Source organism: Rhinolophus sinicus, chromosome 18 (assembly GCF_057876585.1).
Source record: "Rhinolophus sinicus isolate RSI-liver-muscle chromosome 18, RSI-T2T, whole genome shotgun sequence".
Taxonomy (NCBI): domain Eukaryota; kingdom Metazoa; phylum Chordata; class Mammalia; order Chiroptera; family Rhinolophidae; genus Rhinolophus; species Rhinolophus sinicus.
The window spans coordinates 116,554,091-116,581,545 of NC_142518.1; the positions used below are offsets into that span (position 1 = coordinate 116,554,091).

Consider the following 27,455-nt stretch of genomic DNA (forward strand, 5'->3'; position numbering starts at 1 on the left):
GAGTCTCTGGAGCTGTCAGGGTGGACCGAAAGGCCAGATCATGATGGGTGGGCAATAGAAGCAGGACACGAGACTTGTGCTGGACCTTCATGGACAGGCAGTGGAAGGGAGACAGCAGGGTACAGGCTGGCCAACGGATACCCTAAAGTGTGGACTCTAATCAGATGACATGAAAATAGATTCTTCTAGGTGTTCTTTCAGATCTAGCAATAGATAGGTAGCTGAACACTTGGACCCATGAGCATTCATTGCTTTCAAACTGCAAACAGTATCCTCATTTGGCACACAATGTAGCAAGATGATTCAACTATGGAGAAAGATAAATTGTTGCACAAGGCTCTGAAATTGGCAGCAGATCTCACAGAGAGAGTGGACCCTTGCTCATGATCAAGAGGGTACAAACCATGCCACACGCCCCTAACCTCAATTTTCCACCTGCCTAATACGGCCCTCCCCAAAACACTGGGTTTGCGGTCAGAGGACGTGAGGTCAGAGGAAGTAGGTTGAATCCTGGCTGTGCCACTTCTTCTGGTGACCTCTCCTGCCCTCACTTACTGGCAGAAGCAGGCAGAAGGAAAAGGAAACGCATTAAAAAGGCACCTCTCCCTCTGGTCCCCCTTCTTTTGTGCATTTTACAATCTGCCTACTGATACCTCAACTGTACTGAACAGACTAACCCCTTGTTTTCACGACGCTTCCTAATGTCTTTTCCTTGGGGAGTGTTGTGTTGAGAATGTGAACTCTACAGTCAGATTGCTTGGGCTCAAATCCCAGCTCCGCCACCTACTAGCTGTTTGATTTCAGACAATTTGCTTGAACGCTCAGTGCCTCAGCTCATGCCAAGTGCCCGTATAACAATACCTGGCATTTGGTAAGCACTCAAATATCGGTTCTTCTTTAAGACCTCTTATGCTAAACAGTCCTTAATTTTGGGGAGTCCCCCCGTTGTTGTCCTCAACCCCACACTACTAGTGCATGCGTACTACCTGCGGTCTGAGAACAGGGCCTTGGCTTTTAGGCCTTAAAAGAAATCAGACTTCTGCTAAATATAGGGTGACCATATCTTCCAAACTGGGACACTTTCGAGAGTGACAGAGAGTACTATTATTAGGCCAGGACAACAGGCATAAATGGTTACTGTCCTGGGCAAACAACCTGCGGTTACTTGAGTTTAATAGGAAATGAGGCCTAAATGTGGAAAACAGGGTATCTCCCCACGTTAGTGCTGGTACTAGGTGTTTGGTAAGTGCAAAAGGCATGGTAGAGGTTTTGGGAGCTGTGGCTGAGAATGACTTTCGTCCCACCAGCTGCATACAATTCCCTGTAAAAATCAGTCTTACTCGTTCATCGGAACAGATGCCGCAAAGACTCAATGAATCCAACTGAATTTAGTGTGCCTGCTTTGAGCGGCTATGTATTTGAACAATAAAACTGCATTTCTTGACATATATAACATATTATATAATGTATGATGTATGAGTCCTATCCTACTTTGACCCAATTAACGAGCCTTGACTGTACTGTATAATTAGAGTATATACAATAGAGCCATAAAATAAACTCCACCACAAAAACACATATTGAGTTTTACACATTGGCACCAGATATGATTTAATTGGAAATTGTAATGTTTTATTCTATTTTCAAAACATCAGTGCTTTTAAAAAAAATCCAATGTGTCTTTTAGTATGACATGCTTAAAATGAGTAAAATACAAATCGAGTTTTCTAAAAAGCTGCTTTAAAAGTGAACTAGCACATGGGGAGCACCGTGATGGACAGCTTCGTAATAAACCCAGAGAAATGCCGCCGTCGGTGGTGTCACCTTAGGCAGTGCTTTCACCTCTGCACCCCAGATGTACTCATTACCTGTGGCTGGGGTATACGTGCAGCCAGTGCAAAGACCAAGTTTCAGAACAGGTTGGAAATTACCTTTATAAGTGACCAGAAAATCCTGGAAGCAGAAAGCTACTTACTGTTTCCATTTGCTCTAAGAGAGGCATGGAGAAGGCTGGCCATCCTCTCTTTGTTTCTACCATCTGTTTTCTACCACTTATTTCTGCCATGCCCACTTATTCACATCTACTCATAAGACTGTCACTGGTTCCGTAAGAATTATGTAGAGAGTCCCCCATCTCCATCCCCATTCTTGGAGAAAAACCTGAGGGAAAGGAAGGGGTTGAAGTAGGAAGTTCTCTGAGTGCAAACCGGGAAATTCGTAAAGCCTACACATAAATCAGGAGAAGGAAAGTGCTATGGACTGAATGTGTGCCTCTCAAATGCATATGTGGAAGCCTTAATGCCCAGTGTCATGGTACTTGGAGGTAATCAGGAGTAGATGACGTCATGAGGGCAGAGTGCCCACAACTGCACAAAGTAGTAGTGAGTGAGGCTGAGGCAGGGGCCAGCTGAGCAGTGGGGAAGAAAGACAGAGGCTTCAGTCATTGTCGGTGTGGTGTGCCAGCAGCATGGCACTGCCCACCTCTGATGCCCTCTTTGCTCCCAGGTATCTTCTCTTCTGCCCCCTTCCTCTCTGCACTTGGGCTCCTGGCTGCATTTCTCTGGGTTATTCTGCATTTTCTGCTACAAATACAGTTCTAAGTACCAGCAATCTTTATAAAAAGTGATTTCAAGTGTTAATACACAATCCTGAAGTAGACACACTGTACTTGCAATTTTTTGTGTTTCACCAAAGGGGCAGATACAGAACAGGCAAAAGCTGAGACAGGAATCCTACACAGAAAGGAGTTCATCACTCAGCGTGAGGCAACATGTGAGCAAACAAGAAAGCCACAAACTGCTACTCTCTCTTCCTAAGAAAAGGCACTTAGAATACAGATTTCCAGTTACAGCAGCCTAAAACGCAAGAATTCAGGGTTTTGCTCACTTGAAATCATGTCCCAAAGTACCCACCACTCATTCACAGAAGAAAGACCAAACTTTAGGAACAAGTTATTGTTCACACCTGCTCTCCAAACAGAATTAGAAACATAAGTTTGTAACCAATCTAGAGAACAAAAACTCAGGTGCACTTTTGTGAGCCCCCAGTGCAGTGCCTGGGTGAGCATATGCCCTGGGCAAGGGCTCACTTCTTCTACAGCAGTTAGTTTATCACGAAAGTTTACTCTTCTTGGGAGTGATGGGTTGGAATGGGACAGGGTGGGAGTGATCACTTTCATGCACAATCAATGGAGGAAGCAAGCAGCTGCCCAAAGGCCTCACTGCATGGCACAGATGCTGTGTGGCAGGAACTCTTGCACGTAGGTGGCGGCTGCCTTGGACAGGTAGGTCATGGTGCCAAACCTGCCACTAGGTGCGCTGTCATACAGAAGAGTACAGATGCCAGACGCAGGATCCTTTGCCAGCATGGTATCATCTGCGCCGAGGGTTTTCTGTTTGGTTTTTAAGGGTGGGAGAACACAGGGGAAAGGAAAAATTACTACTCCTACTAATTCAGCTCTTCACTAAGATCACTCAGTGCCTGCTCCCCATCACCAACATGCTGCATCTTAGGCTGGTTAGCCAGGAAGGGCTCAGGGTTCGGCACAAAGCGGTGAATGTGAGTTTCTAAACATGAATTCTCCACTGGATCCCCAAATCATATGAAATTATTTTAAAAGTATTCAGTGTTTAGAATTTTTAAGAGCTAAATATAATTGTTAATTAAATGAGCTGTGCCTATGAAAATGCAAATGTTGAGACTTAGAAATCACCCTTGAGGTGCTCTGGTCTGAGACTTACTGCTGATTTCAGCTGTGATTGTTTTTTCTTGTGTTTGGACATGATTTCTCTCTAAGCTGACTTAATTCAAATAGACCATAAGCTTTCCAAGTTAGAGTCTATGTCTAAAAGGGATCCCATTTTCTGATACCTGGACTGACCAACTGCAATCCAGAATATTTAAAATTAGGACTGCCTAGAAAATCCTGGATACTTTTCATTTCTTCTGCATCGCCCCACAGTGCCTACCTAATAGAATGAAACACCTATTACCTGCTTTGGAAATTTTCCTACTGACAACAGCGCCTTATGTTCCCACATTTAATTTAGGAAACATTTGGAAAGCTTTCAATAAATAGTTTACATTTTTAAAATGGGGTTGATTTCCTGGAAGAAGATTTATTAGAAAAATGAGAAAAATGTAGAATTAAAAGTTTCACTTTGGGAGTATTTTCTCAATCTGTTGACACTTTGCTTCCTGGCTATTGTCGTCAGTTTGGCTCAAATAAACTCTTACAAATTAAAAAAAAAGTTTCACTTTGACATTTTCCTATAGGTAAGTAGCAAAAGCAAAAGAAAACTAAAGTAAAAACACAAACCTTCTAGTTTCCTTCATAGCCCAGAAAGGATATGATATCCAAGAGTTTCTTATTACTACAAAAAGTAGCATGATAAGAAATTTGAAATATAATGAAAAGCGTATAAAAGCCTCCTGAGTTCCATGCAATTTTATCATCTAACACAACCACAAAACACATGGTGAAAGACAGGGGTCACCTCGCAGCCTACTGCCTTTGCAAACAGAGCTCAGAGTTACTACAAAGGGGGCCCAGAAAAGAACTTTGAGGAAGAGGGCACAAGAAAATGACTTTGGCCTCATGAGAAGCTCTGAATGCAGTCAGGTGAGCGTCAGACGCCCCCCTTACAGAAAACAACAGGTTTGCCTACCTGTTCTTGAAGGAACAAGTCATTGGCAATATGCACAATTTTTTCCACAGCAATGATGCTTCCGATACTATGAATTTCAATATCCGCCATCATGGTGAGAACAAGGATGGCTTCAACCAGAAGCTGGCGGTACTCTGGCTGAGGTACACGGTTTAGGACAGACTCCACATGAACAGAGAATTTAATCTCTCCTGGAGTCATCTGTGACAGAGAAAAAGAAAATCACTTCCGAAGAGCCCATCATCCAGGAGGCAGTAAAAGCAGTGTAGCCAAGAGGCTGCTTCAGCCCCCTTTAAAGTAACTGAAGAAGTTGGCCCAGTCTTTTGGGAAGGCAATCTCGCAATGCCTACCGAGAGTCACAAAAGTGTCAATGCCACTATTTACACAACCATTCCCACGTTTAGGTTACTTCCAGTTTTATGCTTGGGACTAATGCTGCTATAAACACACACGTAGGGCTTTTTTTCCCTCTGTTGAATTATTTCGTTAGGATGAACTCCCAGAAATAGACTTTGGGTCAAGGGGACTGAGACATAATTTTCGGTAAAATTGTAGTGAGTGTATAGCTTAGGGTGGCAATGTAGATTTGGAGTCTAAAGACCTGGGTTCAAGTCCTGTCTTTGTCAGTTACTAGTTCTATGACCTTGGAGAATTCATCTGTCTAAATTTGTTTTCTTATCTGTAAATCAGGAACTAGAATCCCATCCTAGCTATCTCACATAGTTCTGTTAAAGGTCAAATGAAAGAATGTGTGAAGGCACTTTGAAGAGTCTTAAATGTACCATTCAAGTATGTATTAATTCCATTAACATTTTAATCTTGCTTAAGGGCTGAAAAAGACAAATGGAGGATAGTGTTCTTTACTAGAAAATTGGTCTATAGGCAAGAGTGAAGCTCTGAAGCATTAGCTTTCTGTACCCGCCTCTCCAGTCATTCTCTGTAACAATTCCAATATTTTCAAGAATTTTCTATGTACTATCCAATCTACTTACGTACAATCTTACTAGTCCTAGCTTTCTAATTCTAGATCCTTTGTCGATTTTGCATAAAAGCTATTTCTTTAAAATTTCCATGCGATTGGGCAAAAAGCAAAACACGAAAGCACATGACAGTCTATGTCTGTTGTCTATGGCAACATGTTTCTATCTTGTCTACCCTCGCCAACTCTGGCAACAGTGACATAAATCAGCCACGCTTGATAAACCATTAAAAAGAAACTGTCCCTATATAATTAACATAATGCCTAATTATTCTCTAATATTCCTGTTCTATTTTTAAAACACTTTCTCCTTTCTTGAAATGCATTTCATGTTCAGTTCATTTACAAAAACACAGATCTACTATTGTGAAAAGTGATCAGTGAAATACTTTAGCCAGAGAACTATCAGTCACATAAATGTGAAAGACACAGAATCTTACCTCTCTAGTGGTTGAAGAAGGAAGAACAAAACCTTCCACAGAAAGTCCATGACACTGCAAAACAGCAAAAACATGTTGTCACCAACGATATGCTGATAACTGGGAGGCTGCAAGGAGACACAGGCCAGTGAAAGACCCCACAACTCAAGTGTCCTTGCCAAGGGGTTATGATGACTGTGGCAACAAGCAGGGTTGGACTACAGGACACCCAACTTTCTAGTTAAGCATTCCCCATCAGCACTCCTGAACCCTTCACCCTGCTGTTCTGCTCCTGTAGTACTTGTCCTCTTTTAACATCCTGTATAATTTACTTATTATGTTTGTTATTAATTGTTTGTCTCTCCCTCATAGCATGTAATTTCCACAAGGTCAGAGACTGTGATCTGTTTTCTTCTTTGCTTAGTCCACAGCAGATGCTCAAGACACACTTTATGAATGAATGATATTTCATCTTCCCCCTCACTGTTAACTCAGTTGTTAAAAAGCAATGGCAATTAATGACTTGCCATTTTAGGTTTTAAATAAAGCCAAGACATTATATATTAAACCAGATAAAGATTTCAATCCAATAGGTTTATCAACACTTCCGTCCCATGTTCCTTATGACAAATAACAGTCTTCGTACAGAGAATTACCAGCCTTCAAATATATATGCAAAGTGATTATGTTACATTTATACTCTGAGAAGAATGGAATGAAAAAACAGGGCATTTGTTTTCCCTCTCAGACCAGGATTCCAAGTCCAGGTTTTGATTCTGCCACAAAACATCCAATCTTCCTATTCAGACTGAAATGTTCCTTCTTTTATATTCTCACAGCCTGTGGTTTTACACCTTTATCATTACACATTTTGGGCTTGCATTATAGCTAACTACAGATTAAACACCTTGGTGAAATTGAATTGCTGTAACCCAGGCATAACAGGACAGAGTGCATATCTGTCAGCACTGTGCTATAGAAGGCAGATGGAAGGCACTGTGTGAACGGAAGACTGCCGGAGCTGATAGTCTGAGGAATCAACTTCCACCTTTCCAAAAGATCACCTGATTCTGTCCCCGGAAGAATATTCATGTGCCAAGGGGAGAAACATAACTAAAGGTTTGGAAGTCCTGGATGAAGTATTCTTCAGGTTCTTGCCAAGGGCAATGAAGCAAAAAGTGCCACCTAAGACACTACAAATGAGACCTATGAAAGAGGAAAGGGTCTTCTTGACCTTCTACATCTGTCACAATCATAACGGTGTGATGTCCCCTTAAACGTCTTTGGCAAACTAAGCCTTTGAAAGAAAAACAAAATTGGTCACATCAACACACTATTTGGACTATTAACATCATTATGACTTTGCACGTATTTAGTAGTTTTCATCCAGGAAAAAATATGGGTAAGGGCTTCTTATACAAACTCCCTAATGCCACAGTTGTTTGACTACAGTGACATTTGGTTATCAACAGCACACTGCTACAAATAACATTTCCACTCTACAATAGCTACAAAGAACATGAGCTCTTTATCACCAAACTCATTTGATTAGCAGCAAATGTATCACAATGTCCCACAATGTCCAACTGTGGCCGAAAGCAGAGAAGTGATGATTTTTGAAATCTAATTTATAAACAACATCATAAGAACAACAGTCGAAAGAGACTGAATTATCAGTAATGTCAAAATAACAAATTAACTGTTTCGTTTTTATGTTTTCTTCTAGGTTTTGTCCATACAAGGCTATGACATCTATAATTGCTGTGATGTCATGGGCGTATCATATTTCAGCCAAGAAGAATGAGGATTTCAAAGCAGAAAATAAAGAGACATCTGCAATGTGTATGCTCACCTTCTGCAAAACTTTCCATACTTTTTGATAAAATCCAATTGGGACTCTGTTCAGTGCACCATCCAACCTTCTTCGGCGTTGCCACTGACCTTGACGATTATCTTTAAATGTCTGTTCATCACATGCACTAGTAAAGGAGCCACTACTTAGAGTCATAGAGGTTCCAGGTGACTTGGGAGGAAAAAAAAGGAGAGAAAAGAATACGAATCAAAAGTTATCTCTGTTTCTCTGATAAAGTATTATACCACAGTGAATAAGAAACCCATTCTGCAGAATTCTACCACATATTAAGTGTAACACCCAAGAAAAACTGGTTACAGTGAAGCTAGTAGACTTATGAGTAGCTAGCAGCAATGTAAACTAGTGCAATCCTTTTAGAAAGCAATCTAGTGGTACATATGAAGAGCAATAAAAATACTGATGACATGAAAGGTTTTTAGCTGTCTTTCTCTGGTTCTCTGTTAAACTTCTAGCTGGTCTATGACTTAGTTTGTGGCTCTCATGGGCTATAACACAGGCCTCAATCAATTTAAAAGAATTGAAACCAGAGAAAGTATGTTCTCTGACTACAATGACATGAAATTACTGTGTTTCAGTAAGACCTAGCCAGACAATCAGCTCTAATGCGTCTTTTGGAGCAAACATTAACATAAGACCCAGTCTTATTTTACTATAAGACTGGGTCTAATATAATACAATAAATACAATAAATACAATGAATATAATAAATATAATAAATATAATGTAATACTGGGACTTACATTAATTTTTGCTCCAAAAGACACATTAGAGCTGATTGTCCGGCTAGGTCTTATTTTTGGGGAAACAGGGTAGAAATCAATTAACAGAAGGAAATTTGGGAAATAAATTTGGGAAGGAAATTTATAAATATGTGCTAATTAGACAACACACCCCTAAATAACCAGTGGGTTAGGGAAGAAATCCAAGGAAAATTACAAAACACTCTGAGATTAATGAAAACCCAACATATCAAAAATTATGGGGGCCGGCCCGGTGGCTCAGGCGGTTAGAGCTCCATGCTCCTAACTCCGAAGGCTGCCGGTTCGATTCCCACATGGGCCAGTGGGCTCTCAACCACAAGGTTGCCGGTTCAACTCCTCGAGTCCTGCAAGGGATGGTGGGCAGCGCCCCCTGCAACTAAGATTGAACACGGCACCTTGAGCTGAGCTGCCGCTGAGCTCTGGGGTGGCTCAGTTGGTTGGAGTGCGTCCTCTCAACCACAAGGTTGCCAGTTGGAGTCCTGCAAGGGATGGTGGGCTAAGCCCCCTGCAACTAGAAACAGGAACTGGACCTGGAGCTGAGCTGTGCCCTCCGCAACTAAGACTGAAAGGACAACAACTTGAAGCTGAACGGCACCCTCCACAACTAAGATTGAAAGGACAACAACTTGACTTGGAAAAAAGGCCTGGAAGTACACACTGTTCCCCAATAAAGTCCTGTTCCCCTCCCCCAATAAAAAAAAATTATGGGATACAAGCGAAGGACCTGAACACACTTCTCCCAAGAAGACATACAAATGGCCAACAGATATATGAAAAAATGCTCAGCATCACTAACCATCAGAGAAATGCACATAAAAACCACAATGAGATATCACCTCACCCCAGTCAGAATGGCTATCATCAACAAGACAAATAGTAACAAGTGCTGGAGAGGCTGTGGAGAAAAAGGAACCCTCATACACTGTTGGTGGGAATGCAGACTGGTGCAGCCGTTATGGAAGGCAGTGTGGAGGTTCCTCAAAAAATTAAGAATAGAATTACCATATGATCCAGCAATCCCTCTCCTGGGTATCTTCCCCAAAAATCTGAAAACATTTATCTGTAAAGATATGTGTGCTCCGATGTTCATTGCAGCTTTATTTACGGTGGCCAAGACATGGAAACAACCAAAGTGTCCTTCAGTAGATGAATGGATAAAGAAGACATGGTATATATACACACAATGGAATACTACTCTGCCATAAGAAAGGATGAAATACTGCCATTTGTAACAACATGGATGGATCTTGAGATTATAATGCTAAGCAAAACAAGTCAGACAGAAAAAGCAGAGAACCATATGATTTCAATGATATGTGGTCTATGAACCAAAAACAACAAAAGAACAAGACAAACAAATGAGAAACAAAAACTCATAGACACAGACAATAGCTTAGTGGTTACCAGAGGGTAAGGGGGGTGGGGGATAGTAGATGAAGGTAAGGGGGATCAAATATATGGTGATGGAAGGAGAACTGATTCTGGGTGGTGAACACACAAGAGAATATATAGATGATGTATTACAGAATTGTACACTTGAAACCCAAGTAATTTTACTAACCATTGTCACCTCAATCGATTTTAATTTTAAAAAAAAGACCCTAAGCTGCTGATAGTGGGGTCAACCCATAAAGTGTATTCAGACTATTTTACAAAACCAAATATCGATAATTTTGAGTTTTTAGATTAACTTCTCTTCTATGCCTCTGTTCTCCTTTATTAATGTGAATGTGACGGAGTTGGCCATATCTCACTCTGTTAATTCATTACAGGGTATTTGGTTATGGTCAACAGAAATATCAAGATTGTTTTCAAATAGTTTTCCATTTTTTGTTTGATTGTCACTGGCCTAATGTCATCTGGCCTTAATCTCTTCAGCCTAAGAAATTTGAAATCATAGACCATTATGAATCATTGATTTAAACCAAGGAAATTTAACCAGAGATCAGTCTTCCAAAACTGTAAGCTTCATGAGGGCGCTATTGTATTTCCAGTGCATGGCATGAAATTGGCACCCATTTAATATGTACTATATGAATTAACCATCAGAAGAATAGCTAACCCAGTGGTTGTCAAAAGTGCATGAGAATCACCTAGAAATCTCTCTGATTCAGTAGGCCTTGGGTGGGGACCAAGATTTTACATTTCTAAGAAGTTCCCAGGGGATGCTGAGGCTGTCTAGTACAGTGCCTGGTGCACAGAAGGCATGTGATTAATTATATTAGTTAAAGAATAAATGAATATCAGATACTTAACAAATACTTATGAAACTGAATTTTGCTTTCTGAAATGGAAAAGAGGTAGGAGTTTGAACCCCCCTTCTTGCCTTTTTGGGAATGAAATGGAAAGATTTCACTCCTATACATGAAGTTGATTTATATTTATTTTAGTTCATAATTCATTTTCTTTTCAATCAGTGTATGTCATGATTTATATAACAGGATATTCAAAGCACTTGTGAATGGTATATAATACAAAATAACAGCAGTTACCAGAAAAGACGGTGACATCAAATCGACACCCAGTGTATGGCCACCATTGGACTATAGGAAAAAAAAGTGAGAAAATATAATTTTAAAAGACATGAGGCAAAGCAACCAATATTTATGTCTGTAAGTTATTAATACAGTAAAATTACAACAATTCGAGTAACTAGCCAGCATGCTATCATTAAAAAAGCTGATGAAATAACCTTACTGTAGAAGTCATAGTAAAGGGTAAAATAAATAAAACTACCTTAAAAATATTTTTCCATAATCAGAAAAGGGGGCACTAGTGAGTGGTAGGGAAAAGGGCTTAAAACAATACAAAATACCAGACAGGCAGGTGAGGATGGAAATCAATATGTGGAAACAAAAAAGGAATGAAAATTTAGGTCTCTCAGTTGTCTAAATTAGTCTTAATGATTTTGGCTTTCTCTGACTCCTATAGGTAGTGAAAGTGTAAAACAAAAAAGAAATGATATATAGCTGGTCAAGTCCTTAATAGCCTATTAATCTACCGTGTTTCCCTGAAAATAAGACCTAGCTGGACCATTAGCTCTAATGTGTTTTTGGAGCAAAAATTAATATAAGACCCGTTCTTATATAATATAATAATGTAATATAGTAATATAATACCAGGTCTATAAAATACAATATAATACAATACAATATAATATAAGTATAAATATAATACCCGGTATTATATAATATAATACCGAGTCTTATATTAAGTTTTGCTCCAAAATACGCATTGGAGCTGATGGTCCGGCTAGGTCTTATTTTTGGGGAAATATGGTAGCTGGGAACATGGACTTCAAGTTCTAAATATATAATGAACTTGTAAGTGATATTGTGTGACTATATACAATCTTACAACCAAAACAAGAATTGTTTACCAACCAACGTCAGTCAGTTTAACTCTTCAGTAGGAAATGTAGTTCTTTCACTTTTCAGATAGGAAAATGTTCTGATTATCCAAATTATATCTGGGGAAAAACCTGTAGAGTGAACATTTTTCTATCACAAGGTCCATGTTTATTCCCTGGTATGATATAAACGTGAAAGGGTGGCTGAAAAGTGTACTCAAATTAAGTTTACTTCAAATTAAACTTTAAGCATTGGCTTGTTCTTTTCCTAAATGGACTCCTAAAAAGAATTTCTATCTTGCCTCCCCTCTTCTGGATGAGATTTAATAGTGCAAAACTACCATAAGTCTATTTTGAAAGCAGGAAGAGGAGTTTTAAGCTTTTCATAAAAATTTCTGGGAGAGACCAAATTAGTATCTTCTCAACTTAGACTTTAAAATCCCACGATTTCCCAGAGTTCTGCAAGAAGCCTTGGAAGTTGGTGTTAACTATTTCTTTGTATAACCAATAAGTCATCTACTTTCATCTGTAGGGAAAAGTGAGTAAGAGACTACAATGTGGTGTTTGTTGACTCCCACCAACTCCCAGGCTAATTTAAATGCCTGTCCTCTGTGTGTCCACAACACTTTTCATACGCCTCTATCGAGACAATGATAAAAATGTAATTTCAGGACAATACCTGAAAACAGATTTTCAAAAAAGACCCTCACTTAATCTTGTATTCTCTCTAGTATCTGTTCTTAAAACTAAGAAATCTAAGTCTAGTTTCATAAAGAAAATTAATTCCAAAATGACATGTTAATCATAACAAGAGGAACTCCGGATTTTAATCTCTTGCTATCAGAAACAAATGACTTTTCTCCAAAATGAGCAAAATAGTTTGGTCCAGAAAAAGGAAAGCTAGCGACAAAATGATTTCTGTAAAGGAGAATCAAACAAGCTCGTCTATGGCTTGTCATCTTATTTGTACAAAGGCCATGAGCTCATGCATGTTATGTAGAATGAAAGGCAGGTTAAACTACGTTAAATTTAAAGGACCCTAGTTCTTTCACCTGACTCTCAGTTGACATAGATAGTCTATGAAATTCCACCTGGAAAACATATAGCTCAAATTAAACTTGAATATGAAACAAAATCCATAATCCCAACAATCTGATTCCAAAAAAATGTTCTTAAACATGTCAATACCTCAGCTAATCTCCCAAGAAGTATCTTACCTGCTTTATCTCACTTTTTAACTGCGTGATCCCAGTTCGTTCAGTTTTAGTTGCTCCGACAGCACCAATTTCGTGGATAGAAATAGCAGGGCTGGTATTTGAATCACTGGGGCGCACTACATAGCATGACACACCAAAGACAGAGAGTATAATCAGGTTCCAATTTTTTTAAACGCCACATTTAGAAGGCTTTTACGTTAATAAAACAAACAACTATAGCCTTGCTATTCCAAGTGTGCACCATGGACCAGGAGCGTCACTATCACCGAGGAGCTTGTTAGTGGACTCTCAGGTCCCATTCCACAGCTCCCGAATCAAAGCCTGCACTTTAGCAAGCCCCCCAGCTGCACAGTAAGGCTTGAGGAACACTGTGTTATAACTTTGCTTTACTACTCTAAGGTCTGGTATCCATCCAGCTAACACATATATATGAATATTTAGTTCTCCTAAGCCTAGAAGTTGAGCATGAGAGAGAAGCCTTTTCATTTGCTCTGGTGTTTTAGGTACTAGATACCAAATACCACGGCCGACCACCAAGTGCAGGTGGAAGATTAATTTGTGGTGGGCCCCTAGATGTATTTGAATTTAAAGGTGAAAGGATACATCAGATGTAGCGGAGCAGCTAGACACACACATACGCACACGTGGGCACACACACACACACCACTGTAAGTGCCACTAAATTATTGCCAATTGGAATACAAGAAAGTTTCACATGATGTGGGTTGTTTGTTGTCCTAAAGTAGAGACTTACACTTAGGATAATTTAAGGGAATGGCTAAAACAGTTCGAAACAAAACTATCTGATGGTAATCCACTTAGTTGATATTACCATTTAAGGAAAAAGAATGAGACATATAGTAGTTTCCAAATCTTGTTCCAGAAGACAGCTTTGCTTTTAACTGTTTCATATATTGGGGCTCTATTTATTTTGGGGGGAAGGTTCCTCTGATAAAAGAAAAACAGTTGAAAATCAACAAGACACTTAAAAAAACACTCTACAATGAAAACGCAGTTATTCACTCTTACCGCTTCGTTCTACCCCGAACTCCTTGCCACTGAGAATGTGATGCAGGAGGTTCTTCATGGCAGAAGGACTGAGATTCATCAGGCCATCTGTGGCTTCTTCGGCTAGTTAGCAGAGATGTTAGGGCAGAGAGGTCTCTAACTGGCCTGCCATCCCCACCCTATTTTTCTCTATTTCTTTCTTTCTTAGACCTTTTGAGCCACATGATTAGAAGAATAGAATTACAAACTGAATTTCTAGCACCATACTACCTAGCTATTGATCCTGCAATAGAGTTTTAGTCATTTAAGGACAACTGTCTAGTTCCTAGATTGACCAGGTTCCTGATTTCTTCTTCGCCCTCCTCCACACCATTAGGGTACTCAGTAGAACCTTTATTTGATGGTGGGGAGGATAAAAGGAGAACCACAGAATTGGAAGCCAGTCAGAAAGGCAATGAATATATATCTGCAGATGGACTATGATTATGAAAACTTCTCGGTCTGGAAATACAGAGACTTAAAAGAGAATAGATATGAAATCACAAAGAACATCAAGAGGATAACTTGAACTTGTTCATCAACATTAGACACTTATTAAGAGTTCCCTACATGTAGGTCGTGATTTTAAACAATGTTAGTACAAACATGGTACTTGACCTTGAGAGACTGACTAATTGCTTGGGAGAGATTGGACATGTAAACAAGATAAACAACAATAAAACATGGCTATACTAAGTGCCCAATGAGGGGTGTGTAAAATTAGTGGGAAGACTGTTGAAGTAGGAGGTAGAGGACAGACTGTTGAGGGCCTTTGAGGGCCTTGAATATCAGACCCGGGGATCTTGAGTTTATCCTATAAGAAATAAATAGCTATGCTTTTGATGAATGCACAGGAAAAAAGATCCATAACAGGTCATTAAGAAAACGTGAACAATGTTTGGGGGTTCATCCCTCATTGAATAATCAGACCCCCATAAAACATCCCTTGATACCACAGCTAGAGACTATGTATATGTAGTGCATTTAATCCATGACAATGCGCTAAACCGGACATCATCTGGAATCAGGCCAATCTGCACTCAATTTCCACTATTTACGAGCTGTATAACTTTGGGCAAGTTTTTTAACCTCTCTGAGACTGTTTCCTCACTGGTAAAAGTGGGACAAAAATACTTTCTCCAGAGGGTTGTTGTAAGGAGTAAATGTGATAATGTGTGTAGATATAAAGCAAAAAGCACGGTGTTTGGCATATGGTCAGTATAAAATAATCATTGGCTCTCTTCCTTTAAGAGGTTACTTAAATATAATATTAATTGTCTCATATAATTTAAGTTAGACTCAAATCAATAAATTTAGGCACTTGTTCACAGCTCAGTTAAAAACCTTTTAGGAAAATTTAACTGAAAAAAATGGCTAAAACTGAGTTTTGCAATTGTGGTTTTATTTTAGTTTGCAATCTCTATCTCCATTCTTCTGCCATTGTTGAAATAAGACAAATCCCAATGGAAAAAACAGTCATGCCATGGGGGTCCCCTTTTGCCCCCTTCACACTTTATATAATTCTGCTCAACAGCGTCGAAGAGAATAGGAGCCTCGACAGAGTTAAGTTGTGAAACTCCGCCACTTGGGGGCTCTGCACTCCCCATTGCTACGCCTCCTAACTCCTAGTGATCTGGAGCTTACATCCAGCTTGAGGTGGTTTCTGGACACGAGGTTCCTATTCTCTTTGAAGCTGTAGAGCAGAATTATACAAAGTGTGAACAAGATTGCTATATGCAGCTTCTGAGCTACTGATAAAAAGGTTTAGCTTTCTTTCCCTCCTGATCCCAAACTCAGTAGACTTACATTAAAAGTGAATTCTGCCTAAAATACTTCCTAAGTTGAATACCTGAGCACCGAAGGGACTGGGCCAGTTCTGTCGCCATAACTTGAATGATCAGACCAATTCGAAGTCGAAACATTTCGGCAAAGAGGCCAGGCTGAGTTCGCATATACATGGCTAGATATACCAGTATTTCCTGTGTGCAGAATGGATAGAGACCAACATTACGGTGCACGTCCCACAAGGCCCATTCGGTGGTCAGTTGCCAGGTCAACTGTAAACAAACTTTAAAATATCAATCAGCAGATTAGGCTTTATAACTCTGCTCACCTGTGTCAGGATTGAAATGTTCATGTCCCCTTCACTGGCCTCATCTATCAGCTGCGTGAGTGCTTCATAGGGCAGAGGTCTGAGGAAGAAAAGAAAGACAAAATTCTGCAAGTCCTTCAACCTAAATCTGTTGAGAACATCAAAAAGCTCCTTCCAAGTGCAAGTCACTGCCTCCACATTTCATCACTACTGGTAGCAAGCTGGCTCTTTCAGCCTTCAAAGTTCATTGCGTCTCAAACCACCATGGTGCCTATCAACTCAAGAGGGCTCTCCTCTCTCCTCTCTCAACCTTGACTGCCATTCTCCTTCGAAAGTTTATTTAAAACTCACTCTATCTATGGTGTCCTCCCACATTAGTCTTTCATGGTTAATTCTGAACACTTCACAAATAACTATTATGGCTAGAAAGTAATAAATTAAGTTTAAGCTGTACCTTTTGGAAGCCATTTTATTACTTTACAATCACATCTTATAGAGTTATACTAATTTTCTATAGTTTCATCATTTTACAGAGAGAGAAAGAGAGAGATGCACACCTCCTCCCATACTTCTGATTTTGCTCTTGATACTAAGCACTCTAGGGGATAGGGTATGGACCATGCCATATTCTTTGGGACTACCCACAGTAAGGCACACCTTGTTTTATTGCACTTTGTTACACTTTGCAGATGCTGCATTTTGATCGACATCAAGGCAGAGTGTCCACCAGCAAAAAGATTATGACTCATTGAAGGCTCAGATGATGGTGAGCACTCTTAGAAAAAAGGTCCTTTTCATTAAGGTATGCATAACATTGTTATGCATACAGTGCTACTGCACACTGAACAGACTGCAGTACAGTGTAAACATAACGTTTATATGCACTGGGAAACCAAAACATTCCTGTGACTTGCTTTATTGCCATATTCACTTTCTTGCGGTGGTCTGGAACCAAAGCCACAGTATCTCTGAGGTGTGCCTGTAGTCACAAAATTGACCTGATTTGTGATAAAAGGCTCTGTTTGCCAGAAGCAAGGTGCTATGGGTCAAATTGTGTCCCCCAAAGTTCGTATGTTGAAACCCTAAGCCCTAGTACTTCAGACTGTGACTACACAGAGACACACACACACACAAACACAGGGAAGAAATGTGAAGAGACATAAGAAGAAGAGTCCTATGGAGAGAGGCCTGGGACAAAGTACAAAGAAGAGCTGATTATTTGTGTGAGTACTAATTCTAGTTGCCCTAGTTTTTGTTTTGTTTTATTTTGTTTTGGATGGGGGGTTTGGGAAAGCCAACAAGAAAAAACCAATACAAAAGAAAAACAGCACAAAAGCAAAAGTAAAATACATTTAAGCACTATTCCCTGTGAGTTTCCTCTTTCCTTTACTGTGCGCTGTCATTGTCAACATTGTCATGTCGAGTGTGTCTGCCAGAAGGTCACACATGTAGGACGTTACGGCCCAGCTCACAGCTCCTTGATGTAAAAGGCATTCGGAACCATACTCACGCAGAGATGGTCTTCTCTCGGGGCTCTGGAGGGAGGCCCACTGTCAGGTGTTTCTGGTGGGAGAGCAGGTCTGTGCAGGCCTACGGACACAGCACAACAACACGGATGTGCATGAAAATGACTCTCCTTTGCCTGGAAACCTTTCCTACCCCTTAACTTAATGACACACCAAACTCTCTTTCTCGGGAAATACCGTGCAGATCAGAAAAGAGCCATTTCTTAGGGACCAGGAGGCATGTTATCTCCTAAGAGGTAGGAACTTTTGGCCTAGTATAAATTCCCTCTTAAGATCTACAGTTCGTAGCTTCTACCATCTCTGTAAGTCTACAGTTTATGTGCTTCAGTATTGTAGACTTGACATTCAAAAAGGTAACTGAATGTCGGAAACTTTCTGTTGCAAAGACAATATCTCAAAGATGAGAGGCTGTCGCTTCTTTAAAAAATAGTACAGAAACGAATTTTTCAAAAGCACCTCACTTAGATTGGGTGTACATGTAAGAAGAATTCACGGTACCTCATCAAGTGCTTCCACCTTCTTCCTCAAGATCCCAGAGATGCATCGGATCAGGCCCCAGTGACGAATGTCTCCGGCTTTGCCATACAGTTCAGTAAGCAGCTCTCTGACTGTCGCAGTCCCCTCATCATACAATCCAGTGTCCCAGTCAGGTCCTCTGCAATGTTAAAAACATTACTAATAAGTAAAGCTCTCAGCAACAATTTTCTGTTTCAGTGTTATAATGGATATGCCTGTTTTTTGATAGGCCTCTCTCAATAGCAAATGGATGTTATTGATTAAGAGTCCTTGTAAAACTATGATTAGTACTCAAGCCCTGGAAGTCAAATACAGAAACAAGAATAAGTCTTAGTTTCACCTATGTGTTGTGACAAAACGTATTCTTTTCTCTCCTCACGGCTTCAACAATACTGATAATTTAAACACTGTTTGTTATTTTAAGCCAGTGAGTTTTGGGGTGATTTGTTACACAGTAATAGACAGCTGGAATATATATGTAATGATCTTCAAAATATATAGTTTTAGTGAAAAAAGGTAAGGTTCAGAGCAGCGTATATACTATGTTGGGGTGAACAGGTGTAAAAGTATATACATACATGTCTATATTGATCTACATTTGCATAAAGTGTTCCTGGACGGATACACAAAAAAACAATAGTATTGATGGGCAGCGAGGAGGAGGACCAGGTATCTGGGGAACAGAGGTGGGAGAAAGACTTCTCTTTACCCTTTCACTATGTCCTTTTGTATTTTAAAAAGTTTGAACCATGATGATGTATTATCTATTCCATATATTTCACTATATTAAATGTTATATTTTTTAATTTTAACATAATTACATTATATATTTACATAATAAATATACTAAATATATTGAATGTAATATATATTTCTTACAACATGAAATAAAAAGTGCTATACGAAGAGTCATCAACAGATTGAAAAACCAGTGAATCAAAGTTTGAAGAATAACAAGATATTTACACAGGCTCAAAGTACATCCCCACAAGACATTCATTAATTACAAAATGTAACATAACTTTACAGTAGAGGAATGTGGAAGATACTACCTTAACCAAGTGATCAAAGTAACCAGTGACGGGATTTATCAATACTAGATGACACACAGAGAAGAACTCAGCTGCCAAAAATGCATAACCTGAATTCAATTATGAGGAAACATAAGCTAAATCAAAATTTAGGGACATTCTGCGAAATAACTTGTCTGTCTGTATTCTTCAAAAATATGTACCGTGTTTCCCCGAAAGTAAGACCTAGCTGGTCTATTGCGTCTTTTGGAGCAAAAATTAATATAAGACCCGGTATTATATATTATATTATATTATATTATATTATATTATATTATATTATATTATATTATATATTATATTATATTATATTATATTATATTATATTATATTATATTATATTATATTATATTATATTATATATTATATTATATTATATATCCGGTCTTGTATTATAGTAAAATAAGACTGGGGCTTATATTAATTTTTGCTCCAAAAGATGCATTAGAGCTGATTGTCCGGCTAGGTCTTATTTTCGGGGAAACACAATGTAACATGAAAAAGATTCAGGAACTATTGCAGATTAAAGGAGAGCAGGGACACATGAGAACTGAATGAAACGCATAATTTAGATTTTCTTTTGCTATAAAGACATTGGGACAACCGACAAATCTCAACAAGGTCTATAGATTAAATAATAGTATTGTCTTAACATTATTTTTCAGGTTTTAGCAATTGTACTGTGTTTAAACCAGAGAATGCCCAGTCTTTAGGAAATACACACTGAAGTATTTAAGGGTAGAAAGGGATCATGTCTGCTATTTACTCTGAAATGGTTCTGAAAAATATGTGTGTGATGATGATGGTGGTGATGATGATGATGGGGGGGATTAAGACTCACTGTAAACATCTGAGGAATCTGGCTGAAGGATATTCAGAAATTTCTTTTTGTACTATCCTTACAACTTTTCTCTAAGTTTGAAATGGTCAAAATAAACATACATACATACATAAAATTAAAAGAGCTGCTGTGAGATCCCACAATCTGGGAAGATCCTTTTTATTCCCAGAGATCAGAGAAAGGTTCACGGAGGTAACAGATGAACCAGGCTTTGACAGATAGCTAGAACTGTGACAAGAAATAACGGGCTGTGGTACAAGACAGTAGCCCAGGCAGAGGAAAAACATGAGCCAAGGTATGAACATGGTCATGTGTAGGCTGTGTTCAGGATAAGATATGTAGTAGATTGTTTTGGTGGGAGTATTCACATTGTGAGGGGGGAGCAATGGTAGATAAATGTTGAAAGTCAGACCCTAGAGGGTGTAGATTTGGCCACTGATTCCCAATGGTACTGGTGATGTTATAGGGAGAGACAGGGGACCAGGATGATAACACAGATGATAACACAGATGATAACAGGATGATAACACAGTTTCAAGTCTGGGTGACTGAAAGAATGATGCTACCACGAATTAGGTCTGGAAGTAATACGTTTCCGGTAAAAAAAAAAAGTGAATTTGATTTTAGACGTGTTGAATAAAAAGACATATAAAAATAAATTCCAAGTAGATTAAAAACCTAAATTTTTAAAGAAAAATTATTAAAGTTATTTAAAATATTTTTAAATTCTGAGAGGGGAGAAGGTTTCTCCCATTCATGACAAGAAACCCAGAAGGAAAAGACCGATATATTTGGCTATATAAAAACTTAACTTTTGCATAGAGAAAGACATATACTCATACACAAAGTTAAAAAGCAAATCTTTGGACAAAAATATTCACAACGAATATAACAAACAAAATAGTAATGTCTAATATCCACAAGAAAAATATAAATAAACCAATAAAGAACAAACAAATGTTATGAACAGATGATTCACAGAACGAATACTAGCCAATATACGTCGGAAACCCCACCTCTCAACTCTTACATCCATGAGGGACGTTGGGCAGAATTCCAAGTGTATTTACAGTGAAAATCAGACACAATGTGCTCAAGTGCTTTGATAGTTCCTAGACTACCAGTGTTAGGGAGGCTGTAGGGTTCAATCAGATGGCACAGTGAAGTTAGCATGACATACAGGATCAGATGAAGAAAACACATGTACCAGGAGCAGAAGAATTGGTAGTCAACTGTGGATTATCTGAGTTGGTGGGAAGGCACGAGCTCTTTAAGTACAACTCCCTTCATTGGCCCATGTCAACTACCCTGCTGAATCATCAGTTTTCATTCAAGCTAGTCATTCTGTCCTTACCCATATCTCTTCTCATCTTCTCCACCTTTTCATTACTCTGCATTTAGCATTGTGCCTGGCACACAGTGAGTACTCAACAGATATTTGTTGAATAAAGTACCCTATCTAAAGAAAAAAATACAGAAACAAACATATGAAAAGAGTAATATCCATGTCCTTTTTTGGCAATACCATAACCCGCTTTATTGAGTGGTACTTGGACAGGGTTGTATGAGAGGCAAGGCCCTCAGAGCATGAGACCATCCGGAGGCTTACATAGGGCACAGGATCTACCATCCAGAAGGAGAGGAGGGTGAGGAGAGGAAGGGGTTACATGTCTAGGTGATGTCCCCCATTAGCACTGTGGGGAGTCACCAGGTTAGAGAGCTCTGAATGGCAACAGTGGTTGGGGTACGCACACAGGGCCTATCTCTTGCTAGCAGATGTGGGGGGGGTGGTTGAGCATGTAAAGCATGCAGACCCTAAATGGCTAAAAATATGTTTGGACTATTTCTAATACAATAGTCCTTTGCCCAAAAAAGCAGCTTTTACTCGTTTTTCTTCTTTAAAAATAATTAAATTACAATTGACATATATATATATATATATATATATATATATGTATGTATATATATATGTATATGTATATATGCATATAAAATATATTAATTTCAGGTGTACAACATAGTGATTAGACATTTATACTACACTTCATGAAGTGATCCCCCTGCTGAATCTAGCACCCACCTGACACCATACACAGTTATTACAATATTATTGACTATATTCCTTATGCTGTACCCTGCATCACCATGACTACTTGACACATAGCAAACACTCAAAAATGCTAGTTTCTTTTTCCTGTAAGCCTCCATTATCTTACTTCTTTTGGGTTAAGAATGTATTTATCTATAGATTTTACCAAATAATGGTGGCTTAAAATAACCATAATCATGATAAGAACAGCTGTAAGTTATTGGTCACTATGTAACAGATGTTGTATTAGAGACTTTGCAGATATTATATGTGGTTCAATCCTTACAATAATTCTATGATGTAGGTATAATCCACATTTTATAAATGAGGACAATTGAGGCTCTGAAGTTACAAAGTAGGTAGGTTGCAAAACCATATTCAAACCCACATCAGTGAGAGTCCAAAGCTATGCTATCTTTACAATGCTATACTTCCTTCCTATCTGAACATGAAAGTAGATTGACAATATCCATCACTTACTTCATACTATATAGCATGTACAGGATATCAGCTTGCTCCTGCAAGCTGGAGGTCTCCTTCAACTGTAAAACCAGTGCTTTGAAGTCCACCTCCCCACACTGGTCTCTAGGGAGATGTATTTCCACACGAACAGAAGGAACCTTTAGTTTGAGAAAGGACAAAAAAAATTAAGTCCACAAGTGCTCAACGTAAATAAAGTCCTAGACTGTTGCCTAAATTTTGATGAAAAGTAAACCAAAAAAACAATAAAACCTTCATGACATATGATACAACAATCTAGTTTTCTTAAACCCTGGCGAGAAAAACTTGCCCATTTGAAAAGTGAACTGAAAAGGACATATATCTTCACCAGGGTGGCATTTTGCATATCACCAGTTACTAGCAGAAACCATAGTGGCTAGTTCTGTTATTTTCCATAAGGATGGCAGTTTTGCAAAAAGCTGACAGAAACACCTCGTGTGGAAGGTTACCTGCTCCTCTTGTGGGGGCTGAGGTGAGTCAAGTAAGTTGAATGAAGGCCGGGCAGCCTGAAGTATCTTTGCAGGAACATACATGTGGACATCTGCGAAAGGTTGACATTTATGGGAAAGATTAGACAATGAGGACAGTAGTGAAAATGCACAGTTGACCTCAACAATGAAGTTATATCTGGCTGGTACTTTATAGAAGTTTATCCTTTCTTGGTAATATCAAGGAAAAGAAATAGGAATATCAGATCATTTAATCAATCAATCAATCAATCGATCAACATTTTTGAATGGATTGTCTAGAATGGTAGCATCAGGTGATATTAAATACTAAAAATATAATCAATACCACAATCGTGCTACCACTGCTGCTTTGATGAAGTACCACATATAAAAGAAAGAATCCAGTTCCATTTTATATTTTCTGGACTTGCCTAGGAGAGTATGTGGCTGCTTCCTGTTGGATTTCTTTGCCAATAGCTACATGGATGATCCCATGGAGGGAATCAAGAGATGTAGTTGTTGGCCAACTTTCAGATACTCCTAAGGGTTTTGGTTCCAGTCCATCGTTGAGTACTCACCACACCTCCAAGGGGAGACTTTCTTGTCATTTTCACCATTTTACACACACAGAAAGAGAGATGCAGAGCTCAAATAGCTGTCCAAGCAAGAAAGCAGCAGAGCTGGAAATTACCTTCAAGTTTGCTGATTCATGGTCTAGAAGTCTAACTAAATAAAGCTGATTTCTTTGCATAAGCCCTTTGTAAAAGAAGCTACTTGGAGGGTATGCTAAGCTTTCCCGTATTGTAAATGTTAAATGATGCTCCAGTGTTCATGTTTAATATCTTTGATTAGTAACGATCAATCAAGTTTAGACAGCAAGAGCATGCACCTCAGTCATTCCCATCATCTGTAAAATGTTCACATTTAGGTCCTCCAGGTGTGGTCATGGAGCCCTTCTGCCCCTTCCATGCAGCTACCACAGAGGCCATGGCCACTCTTGGGAACCATGACACCCTCCACTGCAAATACTGCTGAAGGAAGGGAATGGTTGTGGGGAGAGAATGGTAAAGGTGTTGAAGAATGAGTACTGTAGCTGACAAACACAGCTCTACACTGATGGGACAACTGACTGTCAAAGTTACAGCTCGCCTAAGGCAACCAGATGTAGCTTACTTAAGGGACAGTATCTCCGTCTCCATCGCAAGGCTATCTTGCAATAGTTTGTAATGCTTTCTCTTTACATAAAATTTTTCCAAAGCAAAAGAACCCTTTCCACCATTTTAATTCTTCGATGTTAAAATTGAATATGCTCCATGCCTCTCATTCTGTCTCTTCTCACTATGTAACTGGTTAACCCAGACTACATAGCACTATTCACAGCAACACTGTACCCAATTCATTAATTTTACAAATATTTTGAGTGTCTAACGTTCTAAGAACTGTCCGAGGTTCTGGGAATAAAGCAGTGAAGAAAACTAAGTTCCTGTTGACATTGTAATAAGGGCCCCACACCCCTTCCGGGCCTCACGTCATCCTGTACCTGACCCCAGTGAGTCATGGCATTACTCACTCTGTACATGCAGCTCCTTGGCCTTGGCCACCAAGGACATTAAATCGCAGGTTGTTTGCACAGCAGCTCGGAACCGATGTAGCCCTCCCTTCTGTGAGGTAGAGGCTACGTTAGGATGGGGAGCAGTGTGAGCCAAAAGGTGATCTAAATAACGAACAACTTCATCACCACAGCGAGCTGCAAGGTTAGTGGGGGAGGGGGAAGAGAAAAAAATGGACATTTTAGTCGCTTCACAATCTAACCCACCAAACAGAATGACTGGATCCTGGGCCCATAACACAGCACCAGAAGTAGGTTGTTTTAGCTCATGGGAAAAAAAAGTATGTGATCATTATACAATCTCGTAGCTCTACCATTCAATAACTATTGCCATTTGGCGGGACCCACCTGTTCTTCAAGTTTGCTGAGATAATGTTAGGGCCCCTGAAAGCAGTATGATCTTAACATAGCACACCTGGAGCTAGCGTTTCCTAACCCGTGTATGTGCGTCCTATAGTAGCAGTGGTGACGGTGATGGCAGAGGGGGAGCAGACAGGACCCTCTGTGTCTTACTGGAAGGGGAAACTGGGGAGGGGGAAAGGCAAAAATCTTCCACTAAACATTAAGCTGAGCTGAAAACACATATTCCACAAATGGCAGCTACAACTGCTCACAAAAAAAACAATCTCCACATGGCAAGGACTACTAGGCACATATTGGTCTTTAGTCACCTCACTCACCTAGTCACCAAATATTTACTGCCGGCTGTGTACCAGGCGGTGTACTAGGGGCTGAGGTTTCAGAGGTGAAGAAGACAGATACAGTCCCGGTCCTCTGGGGCTCCCCCGCCCCCAGCTACCTTCTATAACATTCTCTCTAACTACGGATAATGGAAATAAAAATGCACATATACCCTGTGGATGCTTCACATTTCAGACTTTATATGAACATCCGCAATACTTATAAGTGGAAATGCACAGTGTTTGGATCAATGCTGAGTCTACTGGGCCAGTGACGCGTCATCTGATTTGTGATCATCCGGTGATCTCTCCACATGTCCTTCTGTGCTCTGATGTAACTAAGGGGAACTCGCAAAGCCATGAGAATGGAACTCATACTCAGTGACATCCTAATGACAGATATTATAATCTTGAATACAGTCTAGATTCTTAAATGAAAGATTTTTTATGAAGAATTGGACCTGAAACAAATGTAACTAATATAATATTGTATACCAACTATACCTAAATAAACAGAAAGAATATGGAGGGAAATGCTCTCCCCATGGGAGGGCTGGCAAGCTATAGACACATCCATTGTGAGAGCACTGATGAGTAAACCCAGAGAGGAAAAAGTGATTTGGAATGCAAAATACCAAATTTCGTAACACATATCACTAAAAACATGTATTTTAGAAATTAAGAGCAAGAGTGCTACAGAGGAAAATCACAATTACCCACGGAATAGCAAACAACCTCAGTACATGATCATTCCTATCTGGTTTTCAAAATAATTCAGCTTATGCCAAGATAGATACCATAACTTTGGTTATTACTGATAATAGGAAATAACCTTACATTTAACGTATTTTTCCAAAAGAGAAATTCACACTATTTTAGACCTTACAAAGACAAATACAGAGTGAATTAAATGGTACTTAGGTGGGTGAATGCTGAACCCAAAGAGGAAAATAGTCCTTCTGACTGCTGATGTATTGGCCCATTATATATGAGATTATGCTTGCTACCTCACCAAGGGAAAGTTAAACTATTTTTTTCCAATACACCACTCTTAAGAGGAAGAAATGAACCATCTTAAATGAACTGTAGGCTAACAGTTCAACACCCAGACAGTGAAAGCAGACAAACCATGTTCTAGAAGAGTAATTTGCTCCTCTTGGCCCTTTTTCCTTTGGGAGTCAAGCAATATAATGCTTGTCCTTCTTAGGTCAATTTTTTTTAACACTTGAGGGTATTTCTCAGCCATTTTTAATATATGCCTCCATGATGTTTTCTCACTATAGCATCTTCACATTCCTAGCACCCAATTCGATTCTGTTGTGCTTTATTTGTCTACCTTGTAATATGAAAGTAACAGGCATACCAAATGGGTTTTCCTCAAACTACACAGACCTCCCCAGAGATTCTGAAGTGCTCCTATAATATTATGTATTATACAAAAGCACTATAACTGAATTTCAGATTTTATGTTCTAATATCAAAAAGCAGTACTATATATGTATAGTTTTCCTACTACATACTTGATTAAATGTCTCACTCACCACTGCTTCCTCCCAATTGGACATTATCAGCCATTTTGTATGCCCAGGACAGAACTCTTCCCCAACGATACTTAGTAAGGGATAGTCCAAGTCCGTACTCCACAATCACAACAGGGATATTAGACCAGAAGCCAAAGGTAAGTAGGATGAAAAGTGAAGCCAAACAAAAGTAGAAATCTAGGTGTATTAAATACAGGTGAGACTACTGGCAGTGAGAAATATTAAGGAT

General features: G+C 39.3%; 1 protein-coding gene across 2 annotated transcripts in view; it reads right to left on the reverse strand.

Annotated features, from left to right (window-relative positions):
* Positions 1 to 1,607: 1,607 nt before the first annotated feature.
* PHKA1 (phosphorylase kinase regulatory subunit alpha 1) overlaps positions 1,608 to 27,455 on the reverse strand; it is a 72,246-nt gene continuing 46,398 nt past the window's right edge. Inside the window, exons 19-32 of one of the 2 annotated variants that reach the window (XM_019747970.3) lie at positions 24,967 to 25,143; positions 23,397 to 23,488; positions 22,927 to 23,066; positions 18,429 to 18,585; positions 17,915 to 17,994; positions 16,426 to 16,504; positions 16,162 to 16,291; positions 14,295 to 14,396; positions 13,266 to 13,381; positions 11,192 to 11,242; positions 7,918 to 8,088; positions 6,087 to 6,140; positions 4,668 to 4,868; positions 1,608 to 3,391 (exon numbers count right to left, since the gene is read on the reverse strand). In XM_019747970.3, coding sequence (XP_019603529.1) covers positions 3,218 to 3,391; positions 4,668 to 4,868; positions 6,087 to 6,140; positions 7,918 to 8,088; positions 11,192 to 11,242; positions 13,266 to 13,381; positions 14,295 to 14,396; positions 16,162 to 16,291; positions 16,426 to 16,504; positions 17,915 to 17,994; positions 18,429 to 18,585; positions 22,927 to 23,066; positions 23,397 to 23,488; positions 24,967 to 25,143 — 1,724 coding nt within the window. In that variant the 3' untranslated portion in view covers positions 1,608 to 3,217. The remainder of the gene's footprint in view (positions 3,392 to 4,667; positions 4,869 to 6,086; positions 6,141 to 7,917; positions 8,089 to 11,191; positions 11,243 to 13,265; positions 13,382 to 14,294; positions 14,397 to 16,161; positions 16,292 to 16,425; positions 16,505 to 17,914; positions 17,995 to 18,428; positions 18,586 to 22,926; positions 23,067 to 23,396; positions 23,489 to 24,966; positions 25,144 to 27,455) is intronic. The other variant, XM_019747972.3, reaches the window with a different exon arrangement.